The 14,519-nt window shown below is 35.5% G+C and overlaps 1 protein-coding gene across 1 annotated transcript; it reads right to left on the reverse strand.

The window, feature by feature from the left end:
• Window positions 1-398: 398 nt before the first annotated feature.
• LOC110902496 (protein LATERAL ORGAN BOUNDARIES) lies at window positions 399-2,639 on the reverse strand. Its single transcript, XM_022149106.2, has 2 exons — window positions 2,531-2,639; window positions 399-1,089 (listed from the first exon to the last, which is right to left on the reverse strand). Exon 2 carries the CDS (start codon window positions 1,068-1,070, stop codon window positions 507-509), a length of 564 nt encoding a protein of 187 aa, XP_022004798.1. The 5' UTR covers window positions 1,071-1,089; window positions 2,531-2,639; the 3' UTR covers window positions 399-506.
• Window positions 2,640-14,519: the final 11,880 nt, after the last annotated feature.

Consider the following 14,519-nt stretch of genomic DNA (forward strand, 5'->3'; position numbering starts at 1 on the left):
GACAGTGTGGAGATATCTTAAAGTATTAAAATACTTGTCTAGTTATCAAACACATTAATTTATTATCTTTACAAACTTTTCTGAAACATTACTTCTATCCCAATATGTGACCTGACTCTACTTTCGACAAAAAAGAATTGCTTAGGAAACCTCCTAGTTTCTAGTAGTGGTTCCATAACATAATTTCTAGACACACTTATGTACACGCACATAGTGCGCGCATGTGAATGTGTATGTATCTATAGTGCATGTATGTAGCTTCATTATATTTTTTTTGGTAATTCCGTTTTCTGCTTTCTAGCTACTCCTATTATTCTTTAATTATTGGCTTCTTGCTACAACATTAATGGAATCTTTCCTTTGTTGGATGACAATGTATATGTTACAATGTAGCTCGCATAGGTAATGGTGAGACAACTATATATACACATACAACACAAACTCAAACTAGGTTTTCCAACTTAATTATGCCTTTCATGGCTAATAAAGTGAGATCAACATCTATTTCACATATTACTTCCTCTACCACCAGTCCACCACCACCCACCGCCACCACTACCGCCAGCGTTCATGTTCCCACGAGGATTCGAACCATTCGGCCTATTCCACATACGATTAACATTATAAGGCTGGTAAAATCCACCACCATCAACCCTTGTAGCAGATAAATGATCCATTGCTCTTTGAGGTGGAATCACTGGCTGAATTGAAGTCAGTCCAGGCATCTCATTGCACACATGTCGTATCAAATCAGTATTTGCAGCATCAAGATCCTTTTGAAGGCGATCAACTTGTTGTTGCAAGGAACTGATGACTCCAACACAACCATAAACAGGATCTCTAACACGAGCTGCGGCTTCATATGCAAGTGAACTAACCACATCTTCTCTCTGGTGAGGTAAAACATCGTTTAAAAGTTTAGTGACGTTGCTGGCACCGAAGATTTTGTGAACATTCATGAATTTCTGTGGATCTTCGGGTGGGAAATAAGGTGCGAAAACGCAGCCTGGTATGCATTTTCTTCTCAAAAATTTGCAGGCAGCACAAGGAGGATTGTAAGAGCTTGCCATTAATTAGCTTTTATTTTATCTGCAAAGTAATTAATTAAGAATTGATTAAGCATCAAATAGGCATAAACATCTAGGCCTTAAATTTGAAATTAACCTCTTAAAATTAAGACTTTTAATCTTTACCATGAGCACCCTTCTAGTAGTCCATAGTTTACTCTTTAATTTGTTAGATACTAACCTAAATCCATCTAAACATGCAATACAAATAAGAAGACTTTTAGCAAGGAGCAAATCAGTCGGTGACCGAAGATAGTTACGGTGAAGATCCATGGGGAAACATCACAGATCACCAATGATAGGTTCATAATGGGATTTGCGCCGGATATAATAACTTTTCTCGATTTTTTTTGTATTAGTTGGTGGTTTAGGAACGACACTGGTACTTCATTATTCCAAGGCAGTTCACTACCCATAAGTGAACTCGGTAAGTTCGCTTGGGTGGCAAGCAAAATCCGTAGAGTTTGTTGAAATACCGGCTAAGTTTGGTGAAAAACTCTATGGAGTTTGCTTGGCAAAGCTAGTGTCCCAGTTCACTTAATTATAGGGCTGGCAAATTAAGAAGTTCTAAAAAAACACCTAAAAGTACCAGTCTCATCTCTAAAAACATGCTTCCAAAAGAATTTCTCCTTTTCTCTCCTCATGACAGACAATATGCATATTTGATCACTAGATTTAAGTTAGTAACCACATGCAAAAAATAATATACTGGGTACAAGCTTTCCCCTTTTCTCTCTTCCACATACGAACATGTAGATCAATTATTAGAAGAACTATATGAAAAAGAAAACAACATAGATCCGTAAAATCCAGCCATTTGTTTTATAAACTGGTCACTAGGTGTCGGCTTTAAGATCTTAGTAGACACAACATGCATCGATCTAGCTATAAAGAATTGGTAAATCTTGTATGAACGTTTTTTTTTTTTTTTTTGAAGTTCAACAAATTTAAAATCCATTTTTAATATTGCAGGCAAATGCACTAATGATCAAACCCTTGCAGTCTTTCAGCAGTTTCTTCGTTTTGAACCTCAAAATCTCCATTTTTGTGGGAGATCTATATGTATATATACGCTCGGATCGCTCCATGTACTCAATGAACACGGTTATATATAGTAGTTATAATATGGGATCTGGCAGATTAAGTGATAGCTTAAGTGAGAATAATGATATGAACTTATATGTATACATCAACCCTAGATGATCAGAACTTAAAACACTTTAATGGGATCGGTGCATATATGCATCTTTTATAGAAAAGTATATAAAATTTAACCAAATCAGATCAGAAAAGTATGACTTAACCTCAGAAGCTTGTGTTCCCTAGAAGAAAAGAAAATTGTGATTCATATGTGTTATGTATAGATAGATTTGGGCTTTTAAGGATTTTGTGTGTATGTGTTTGTGTGTTTACTGATCAGATGACAAGAACAAATCACAAATCACTATGGAAAAGACAGTTACCTTTTTCTTCTTTATTTGCTAGCTGAAGACATCAATAAAGATGTACTGAAAACCCTAATTTAAGGGTATAGTTGAGAGATAGAGAGAGAGAGAGAGAGAGAGAGAGAGAGCAAAAGGTAATGGAGAGGAGCAAGTAGCATTTAGTCGCTGTGAGAAGGCACTTATGAAGTTAAAAGACAAAATGTGATGGATCTCCAATGGAAGTTACCTATAGAGTGAAAAAGATGAGTGACCATCCTATGAAAATACCTATATTTTGTTATTAATAACATATATTCTAGTATATAATTTATAAGCATGTAGATAATCTATATATTCTTACATGTGTAAAGATAAATTTTATCAGATTAATTAAGAAGAAAAGTGTACAAATTGTCACTAATACATAAATAGTTTTTGGAAGTTGTATGAAAATGTAAACATCTGTCTACAGTTTTTCAAGTGCCTAAAGTGAACAAACTTTTCCATATATTTAAAATTGAATTTCGGAGTTATCTTGTGTCACACCAACATTCTTCTCAAAATTCAAAATAGGTATCTTTGTTATAACTAAACAATCAAATAGTATACATATATTCTGGCATATTAGTGTGCACACACATATTACTAATTCGAATCCAGTTTACCAGTTTTAAATCGAATACGAATTCAAGAAATATATAAAACTATTGTAAAAATTCGATTTGAGTAATTTAAAAATTCATTATTCAATTCGACAAATATCCCTAGTTCATATATAGTACTTCACAAAATAGGTTCATGCAAACTACTATTCTCTTGATTGATAAAGACTGAAGTTAAATAACAAAATGGAAGAAACAACAGGTTGCATAAAAGAACTGAAGTCTCAAAAATTGAAGAATTGTTAAAAAACAATTGTGAACTTATGAATCAACTGTTTTGCCAAGTCAGATGTTAATATTTCTACCGGTCTTAATTTATTGTATTGTAGATAGTCACTATGAAAGTGATGTTAGAGTGATATCAGTTTAGTTTAGCTGATATCAATTAGTAGTTTAGTCACTTATTTAAATAGATCATGACCTTCATCATATCTACAACAATTCATGTAAGTGATATCATGTTGAGCAGTGAGCACTAATTGTACTAATTCAATTAAATGAGAATGTATGTTAACTATTTGCTAATTATATATGTGTTCTTGAGATGAAACACCCCTCATGTTCAAAAAAAAAAAAAAAAAAAAAAAGAAAAAAACCCACCTAACTAACAACCATCTTCAAATCATGTATCCTTAATTGCTTGATAACAACAAAACATTAAAAAGTTTATAATTTATGAATAAACAACTTTTATTGCCTTAAAGGTGAGGGTCTAGAGTTAATTTTTACTTTTTATTTTGTTATAAGGACGGTTATACCATTTTATTTACGTGATACAAAAAAAGAGATGATATTCTTTTCTTGTATGTTGAAATAAATTGTGAAGATATCATAAATATTGTAGCATATCAAAAGTTATACCTATACATACTAATTTCATCAACATACGTTGACCAGAATATCTAAGGTTTAAATTTTCAAACAATATATATTGGTGAGCTTTAAAAAGTTAAAAAAAAGTAGGTCTTTTATGTCGAATAATTCGGTCTCTATATTATATGGATAAATAGATGCGTCTAATTGGATATTTCTATTATAAAATGGTTATTTCTTTACATATTATTTAGTTTTTTCTTTTTTAATGAAATTCATATTATTTAACTAATCCGTTAATTTAATTTTTCACAGTAATTAATCCGTTAATTTAATTTCTATCAACTGAAGTTAATCAATAATTAAAGGACATAGAAGGAGTATGATATCTAATCGATATTATTCTCGATTCTTAAAATTACTTTAACTCATACACAATGTGTTGACGTCATGTATATACCGATAATTTAAGGCATACACAACGGAAATTCATACAATCTAAACATACGAGTCAAATACAACCATAGTTAAGTGTCTCCAAACGATAGTATGGGATGCCAGACTCTTGTCGGGTAGACTACGTAGGTGCTACAGCTATCCAACAGGGGTGGATTCACGGGATTTTTAGGGGTTCTCAGGAACCCCATCGGTTTGGAAAAATGGAAAAAATTAGTGGAAACCTTGTATGATTTGGAAAAACATACTGAGAGTTAGTGAGAATCTACCAAAAGGAACCCTTTGGAAAAAAATCCTGTATTTGGCATCCCAGGGGCGGACCTTTAGTTATGTGGGGCGTAGCACGGGCTACGGCTCAACTTTTTACTAGTAGTGTTAATTTTTTTTTTTTTCGATTTTTATACACAGGACACCCCTGAACAAGTACGAGGACACCCCTCAAATTTTTTTTTTACAAAATAATAAAATGTTGGTAAGCCAAATAAGTAAATAATAACACATTAGGTAAGCCCAAATAAGTAAATAATAACACATTTGCTAAGCCCAAATAAGTAAATAATAGCCCAAAATTGAATGATTATTGATTTGGGCAATTGGGCGGCATGTTTAATCACTGTTGGATATCGAACAGACATGAACGAACAAAGAGCCAACAACATTGAACGAACATCAGTGCCACTTCGGCAGATCATTGAACGAACAGATGTGAGAGACGTCGACTCCAAAAAACAAACGAACGGAAGTACATAATCGGCACTTGAACTTCGGCAGGTTTGTTCGATTTCGAACAGAAAATACAGGTTTGTTTCGATTTCATCACACAATAAGCGATGATGATAACTTTGACAACTTGAATGGAATAAGTGATCTTGCGCGTCTTATGGTTGAAACAGGAACGCATATTTCTTGTCCTTTAGTTTATCGGATAGTTAAGTTAGCTTTGCTTGTACCGGTTGCAACCGCAACCGTTGAAAGATGTTTTTCGAAATTGAAGCTTGTCAAGACGGATTTACGCAATCGAATGGGCCAAGAATTTTTGAACAATGCTATGGTTTGTGCGGTCGAAAAGAATTTTTTACGTGAAGTAAAAGACGAGGATGTGATGGAACGATTTCAAGCTATGAAAAAAAGAAGAGGACAAATCTATTAGGTAATTGTTTTACTTTATTTATTTATTGTCGTTTTTATTTATATTTTATGATTGCACGGAAAAAAAAAATTGGGATACCCCTGAGTTGATTTTCTAGTTCCGCCACTGTGGCATCCTAACATATGTTCTATCCAGAACATTAACCTGATTTGCTTACTAAAATTCAGCTAGGATGACTAAGTTCTAGTTTAAATAAAGCATTAAATAAATATAACAATATCATACAATTAAAATAAGGTATCTATACATGATATGCTTTAAATTTTTAGCCTTTATCTATAACTTTATGGTGATTTTCATCGATGAGCGATCATCATCACCCCATCATAGTTTGTACATCTAATGGTTGTCTTGAAAGTCAGCACCATATACTGCATCCCCGAAGTAACTGCCTATGCTTCCAGGCCTAAAGGTAATTTTCTATTAGGTGCTCCCCACATGTCAGGTTAATAACTATGGATCACGTGACAAGACTTATAGCCTCGTAGGTAATTTCCCTCTCGTAAGTATATTAACTTAAACTTTCTCTTTCATTAATTATTAACTTTCAAGTGTATATCAGGTTTTTTCATTTAGACAATCCTTTCAAAACATTACAGTAATGATCTAAAAACGTTCCTTGCTACTAACATTAGGGCTAGAAGCCCAAAATTGCTCCTTTCATAAAACATTCAATTCATTAGCTATTATACTTTAACTTTCATACTATCCTTTTGAATACTTACCAAGTGTTAACATCCCCAAAAATTATCTGAAAAGGGTTCATAACTCACCTATGATGCTATGCTATAAACCACATAAACCTGAAGGATCCTGATACTCTGACTTCTAAGTCAAATTTGGTTAGCAATTATACAAGCCAAATGTTAACATTTCACTACTATACCATTATGCGCAAAAAGTATCATTATGCGAAAAGTCGTTCGAAGCGAAAAGCAGGGTTTTGCCTAAGGTTAAGCGAAAAGTTAATCTACGTGAATAGTACTAAACGAAATGCTATAAATGAAAACCTATGCTACGAGACGCTATACATAGCGATATAGGATACTTTTCAAGCAAAAGTGTCAGGTGATATTTACCTTTTCCCCATGAAAACCCTATTCGAGCTGTTTGCAACAACAATAGATTCTAGAACTGTAAATTCATCAAGATATCGACTTTATGAGTCCAAATGGCTCAAAATGGACGTTTCTCAAGGTCCCAAGCATAAATGTTTACGCAAACTCAAGCTTTATTGAAAAATCTACCTTTGAAACCGAGTTTAAACAAAACCAAGATCAAAACAACTTTCAACTTCCCCTTTTGATTTCCAATTGACTAGCTACCTCTCGGAAATGATAAAACTTCACCACCCGATCTCCTTTGTGTGAGACAGTGAACGAGATGGAGGTGTGGAGCTGAGAACCACTTTGTCTCCTGACTTGCGTGTGGGTGTCTATATTTTTTAGTATATTTTTAGCTCTTTTTACTCCCGGTTCAAGTTTTAAATTTATAAAACACGAAATTCCACTATCACTCTACACACACGCTAGGGCAAGTGCACCCATCGCGGACGTAGTATCATGATGGCAAGATACCGAGGTCGTCCAAGGATACAAGAGCTTTTAATACCGGCCTATCGTCAACGTCTAATCAAACCAAACTTTGAAGAAAAGATTTTTAAACTATAAAAAGATAAAATAAAAACAGAAAAATAAAATAAAGGAAAAGCAGAGAGACAAGAAGGAATCACTTGGTCCCAACTCCTCTTTCATGTATTCTTTTGATGATTTCCGCACTTTGGGCATTGATGTGTGTAAATTACAGCATATAAAATACATCAATTGAGACATAAAACTAACCATTTTTTAGTACTAATGTTGGAAAAAGTGTGCTTTTGTCTTCCTTTTGTATTTTCAGGATTAAATGAGCGTAAATGAACAAAAGGAACAAATATGCAGCAAAATCTAGCATAAATACAAGAAAAGGAACAAACGTGGCATGCCCGACCCCTCGACAACATCTTCCCAAGAAAAAACAAGAAAAAGAAGGCTAGCACACGGCCCCGTGCCCAGCGGACACGGGGCGTGGCCAGGTGTCTGCAGAAAGGACAAAGCTATAGAAGCTTCTATTCCCGACACGGGGGCGTGCCCAGCTCAACACGGGCCGTGGTCAACGCTAAGATTCGCAGAATCCAAGCAAATCTTGATAGAACAGATACGCTTCTGCACACGGGGCCGTGCCCAGCGGACACGGGGGCGTGTTGAGCTAATGTAGACAAATTGCAATTAATGAAGAAAGAGAATAAGGATGGACACGGGGCCGTGCCCAATGGACACGGGGCCATGTCCGGGCTTCTGTGAAGGCTATAAATAGAGGTGCTTGGTTCACTTCAAAGGCATCCCTTGGAAAACCACCTCTCTCCCACTTCACCCACATTCCACCGCGACTTCAAACCACATCCACCACCATCATCCATCATCCATCTTAGAGTGTGTGTAGTGGTCTCGGGATCCAAGATTGATAGTAAGAGTTCTTGACAATCAAAGGCCATGTTTGCCTAAGTCTCTTACATCATTTGGTAAAGACAACCATTTAGTGTAATACTTTTGATTTTTAATCTTTTCGCCCTTTTTATTTCGATTTGTATTAATGACTTTAATAACTAGTTTCTTATGATGAAGGTGAAACTTCCTCATCATTTGTCCGTGGTGTGTTGTTACTGTCTATATAAAATAAAAGATTTACACCATTCATATCTCTACGGTCTATATAGAGATATGTTGGCTACCTGGTCGGGGGTTAAGGGAATGATTTGGTAAGGTTCTTGCCTTGTTCAGTGTACAGATCCTGCAAGGACCTGGGTCAAGCTTACTAGGACCTCCTTCAATACCCACTGGTATTGGATGGCGGGGGTGCGAATGGCTTGATCCCCTCATATGTAAGCTCTATTAATACATTAACCCGGCTACTTGGGATTGTATCCCTGCTGACTCAAACCACTTAGCCGAGGGTAACGTCATCTTCAAAAGAGGGGCCTACCACATTACACATTAATAACTTAATTAATTATCTTTCAATATTCCGACCCTTTAGGATTGCATCCTTGCTGACTCAAACTACTGGGTTGAGGGTAACGTCACCTTCAAAAGAGTGGTCAACTACTATAACTAAGATAATCTCTTAAAAAGTGAAAAAGTGCGGAAATCATCAAAGGTTACACCAAAGGCGAGTCGGATCCAAGTGATTCATCTTGTCTATATGTTTTTATTTTATTTTCAGCATTTTTAGTTTTTATTTTCATGTTTAAAACTTTTTATAAACTTATGATTTGATTAGACGTTGAGGATAAACCGGTATTAAAAGCTCTTGTGTCCTTGGACGAACTCGGTATCTTACCAACGCTATACTACGCTCACGATGGGTGCACTTACCCATATGTGTGTTTAGTGTTAGTAGAATATCGTGTTTTATAAATTTAAAACTTGACCAAAGTGTTAAAAAGGGCTTAAAATATAACTAAAAATATATCACACTCGACACGCATCAAGTTTTTGGCGCCGTTGCCGGGGACACAAGGATTTTAAGAAAGCTTAAAATCGACGGCCTAATCAGTTTTTCAAAAACCTTTTTAAAACACGCGCACAATTTTTTTCATTTTAGTTAGTTTTTGCATTACAGTAGACTGAACACGGGGTCATGCTCGTTGAACACGCCCCCGTGCTGCACAATTTTTATTAAACTCCCAGATACAGAGTCTAAACACGAGGTCGTGCTCGCTGAACACGCCCCCGTGCTGCACAAAACCAGATACTTTTATTAAAATGCCCAGATACAGAACCTGAACACGGGGTCGTGCTCACTGAACACGGGGCCGTGTCCAGCGTCTGTTTCCGTTTTTATTTTTTTTACTGGTCCCGAGACTCTATTGTGGTCTGTTGAGTGATTCTTATGGATCAATACTCAAGAGATTACAACTACCACTATGAGGAGGATGATATATAGGGAAGACTATTGCACCATTTGTGGTAACCCTCATTCGGTACAATATTGTGACCGCTTTGAACCATCCCCTTCATACAACTACTATGAGGAGCCCAGGTACGAGCCATCCACTTCATATACATCCTATGAAGACCCAAGGTATGAACCTTCTCCCTCATACTCATAATTTGATGAATCAAGGTATGAGCCTTCATACTCATACTTTGAGGAACCAAGGTATGAGCCTAAATCTTCATATACTTACTATGAGGAACTATGGCGTGAACAACCCACCTCATATGAGTATTATGAAGAACCAAGTTACGACCCTTATCCATCATAAACTTACAACGAGGAACAATGGTGTGAAGCATCCACCTCATATGAGTACTATGAGGAGCCAAGGATCGAACTTCCGAATTCAAGCTTTGATAATACATATTCAACTCACTTTGACGAACCACCAACTATCTAACCCGTAGCCGAAAAGATAATAGAACACCTTAAAATTGTAGGATCGTGTATCGACCCGAACGAGTCGTTCAGAGGAGTTTTGATCAAATACAGATGCGGAAAATAAGTATCTGACTTAGGAACAACTAGCAAATCACTTTAAACACCTCTTTGCATTGATTTATGACAGTTTACATCCAAATTTCGAACCGGCAGATCTTCGGTACAAGTTACAAGACTCTGTTACAGGTTTCGCTCAAATGACACCTATTTATAGGCCTTGAGGTTTCGCTCCAGCGTACATGCCGTATGAGCGGAACCTTTAGCTGACATATAAGCGAAACTAATTGAAACCATATAAGCGAAACTACTTGGTTAAGACCCTATGAGCGAAACCTTTCACTAACACACATACAATATCATATTTTCTCGTATAACGTGCCCTGATCTAACACTCTAATTCTAAGACTCGATCCAAGACGAAGTCGACAGATGTAGTGCACCAACAAACTCCCCCTCAGATGTTGACGAGTCGTTCATCGAGTCTTTGACAATGTCGTGTCTTCACACCTTCAGTCTTGATCAGTCTATGGGCTCTGGGCTTCTTTCTCTCTCTTCATCTCTTTCTCTTTTATCACCAACAAACTTCTTCTTTGAATGTTGACAATCTTTTGAGTTCCTCAGCTCCAACATGCACTCCCCCTCAAATATTGACTCTTCCTACATAAAATTCTACCACAAACATAAGTTTTATAATAAACATTTAAGCATATAGACATCACTAACCACTAACTAATCAACCAATCAGATACTGATGAACCACTTGATACTGTATTATTTTTCTTATCAAAACAACACACTCTCCCAAACCATCTGTTCATCATGTTTTGCACTTGGAATTTTGAAAATCAGCTTTTTAACATCAGTCATCGAAAATCTTTTTTTAAATTTTTCAAAATTTATGCTAAAACACACCGAAAATCTTTTTGGATTTTCTGTAAGAAAGTAAATGCAGAAATGAACTATTTACAGACAAAATTTTTGTGAGTTTGTGCAAGAGGATCATATCAGTTTTGTGACAAATCACTAACACCGTTAAGCTTTAAACATTCTCAGTTCTAAACAATTTACCTAGATTATCAGTATATTGGTCCACTTTAAATTTTCACACAAATTTCAATCGATTCGAGATACGATATTAATGTTTTAGAAACTTAAACTTAATTGTGTATCACTCCACTCGAATATACTCCTGTATCCAGATCCCAATGTTCAGTCTTACAGGTGAGTATACCACAGATGATATCTGTAAAGGGGTTATGTGCGAGGGCCGTGAGAGCTCAGGTCGATACTTCCGTACACGCAGAGAGATGACGGCTTCGACTTTAGGTGGGTCCCCTTTAGTGGATCTTTTGTTACAACAGCAAAGATTATCAATTTTATTGTTTAATCAAATTGCTGAGGGCGAGCTTATATTTCAAAGCATTTTGCAGAAAGTATTATTCGGGGACTAGGCCAGTACTTCCATACAGCAGAAGTCCTGGAATAATACCCCAGATATCACTGAGTATAAAGACCTAGTATCTCAGAAAGAGGGATCTTTCAAACAAGATTTCGGGGGTTACCTATATATCCAAGAATAGTTACCCACGAATTAAGCAAATATGAATTAGGTTTATATCTCGTTTCAATTTACTAAGTGTGCAAAAATCTACTGACACATCCACAGTAAGATTGTTTATCACATTTAACTTTTCAAATCTTTAGCGTGCTGTGAAAGTCCACTGAAGTTTTTCATTTTCTTTTTCACAACAAAACTCATTTTTGATTTTATCATGTTTTTGACTTTTTCAAATTTTCTAATGTTTTTGGATTTTCTGAAATTTTCTACTCCCCCTAAAATGCAAACACATTAAAGAAATTTGAAAACTATCCAAGCTCTTGACCACTAGAAACATGAAAGAAAAACAAACTATACAGAAATATGACAGCCGATATCAAATCACATCAAATCGCCATTCACTTGGCATAAACAATCAGAACTCCCCTATCAACAAACTATTTTCCCATTTAGATTTCAAAACATTTAAGTTTGTTTTAATCACAATGATTTTTCCAGAAAATTAGTTTGATTGATTTTACCACATGTAAGATTATCAATAATAGATTCGGGGATTTGGTTCATCATATTGTCTCTCAACAATTTGTAGGAAAATACAAGTACAACTTAATGTCCTTGATTTACCATATATAAGAATGTGCAATCAAATCATCTAACCACTTGTACAACAAACATAAACAAACCTCTTTACCGTTTGTATGATTGACGTTACCGAATAAAACTCAATAAAGATGCCCATTCATGCTCCACGCTTACCAACCTGGGAGCTCCGGCAAGTCAGGTTTTTAGTCGAAGAAAATATCCACCCAAGCCTGACCAGTCTTGGGTTTTACCGAGTCACCATCACTCGGTTTCTTACCTTTCCTTTTCTTCTCATAAAATTCCTTAACCCCTTTGACTTTTCGATCAATCATCTTACCAAAGATATGTTGAACTTTGGGATTAAAGACCTTCTCAGCATCAAATTCATGTTTATCATTATAAAATTGGTTAGAAATTTCAACTTTACCAATTTTCTTTTTATAATTCTCAGCCCGAAGTGATGGAAACTACTCATCATTCACAATCGGAACTGATTTTTCATCTTTTAAAACAGCTTCACATTTTGAAACAACTTGTGGCTCAACTGATTTTATGGAATCAGTTTCATCGCCAGAAGATAGCTCCTCTGATTTTGGCCTATCAGAATCATCACTAGAGCTTTCACCAACTTTCTTAACAACCCATTTCTGGTTGTCAGATTTAGCTCTCTTCTTGTAAAACTTGTTCGAACTCTCACCAATTTCAAATGTAGAATCTTTAAACAATTTTGTTCTATCAATTTGTGGTTCGAACTCAACTACTTTCTCTTTGAGTTTACGAAATACTCCCTATTTTGATTGTATTGCCTTAGAACAATCTCGGGCAATATGTCCAACAATGTTGCATCGAAAACAGGTTTTCGTATCTTTCTTATGTTCAGCCATTTTCTTCAATTCATCTTGCTTCTTTGCAAGAAATTCATTGTTTGACTGTCTCCAGAAATCTTTCTTTTCTTCTTCTTCAGATGACCTTCCTGAAACAAATGTCATTTTTTATTTAAAATCACGAACATATTTTTCATATTTCTGTTTTTCTGTAGGAGTAAAACCTAACCCTTTCTTTTTGAAATTACCGTTATGGTTTGATTTCTTATGGAAATCAGAACCAGAACTGTAATTCTTTTTCTTGTTCAATCTTTGTTGTACTCTTGAGGTGTATTTTCTAGATTTTTCATTAAGACATAAATCTTTTATTTCAGAAATATTAATTTCTGTGAGTTTGAAAACCTTGTTTATCAGTTCAGTTTTGACACCTCTTATTGGAAATTCCTCATCAGAATATAATTTGTCAGAATCACTCAAAGTATAAGCAACTTTAAACAATCCATCATCCAAATTAGATTTTGATAACAGAAATTTTATATCATAAACTATTTTGTCCTGTTTTCCATTTGACATGGAGTGCTTGACTCAGACTTTGACTCTGACTCGAACTCCGACTTTGACTCCTCTATCTCATCGTTTTCTAACACATGATCCACGACTTTCTTCATCAATTGAGACTGTTGATCAGTGTCAGACGATGTAAACACAACATCACTACTATCTGGCAAGTTTACTGACGACTCTGACTCCCACTGTGAATTTGTTGCCTTTTTGACTCTTTCATCATTTGGATTTCTAGCCAGATATCCGTTTTCCAGCGGGGGTGGACACTTGTTGTAACTGAAACCTTGTTTCTTACCAGATGGCGTCTTTTCAGTGTCTTTCTTCTTTTTGGTCTTTTTCACAGGAGTCTTTTCTTCAATCTTCTCTTCTGAAACTTTCTTTTCTGTAGTTACATCATTGTCGTCAAATACCTTCAACCTTTCAGCCATTGGATAAATCCTGTCAATGACATAAGATGAACATGAGTAACTTTTTAATAAACAGTTAACTCTTTCAGTTTCAATTCGTTGAAGTTCAAGTTTCTGTTCGAGTTCGGCACACTTCTCAATATAGTTGTTTACAACTTTTTGTTTGACCATGAAAGCTCCTTGAAGTGTTTTCATTGCTGTAGCCTGCTCTTCACTTGTGTCGTTATACATGTTCATCGCCCTATTCAACACATCATATGATTCTTTCAGTCTGTTCATGTTATGGATCAATGAACTGTTCTGTTTCTTTACAACTTCACAATTTTCACAAGTGATTGGACTCTTCTTTGCAATGGCTTCTTCATTAATCTCAAACTTTGGAGTTTCTTTCACTTTTCTTCTCACAACCGGTACTGTCTCATCATCACTGCTAACTGGTGTTTTTAGCTTTTTCTTTTTCTTCTTTGCCTTTTCATCTTCACTGTCACTTTCTGCCATCATCTTAAGATGTTTTTCCATTTGTCTGGCATAGT

Source organism: Helianthus annuus, chromosome 6, assembly GCF_002127325.2.
Source record: "Helianthus annuus cultivar XRQ/B chromosome 6, HanXRQr2.0-SUNRISE, whole genome shotgun sequence".
NCBI classification, from domain to species: Eukaryota; Viridiplantae; Streptophyta; class Magnoliopsida; order Asterales; family Asteraceae; genus Helianthus; species Helianthus annuus.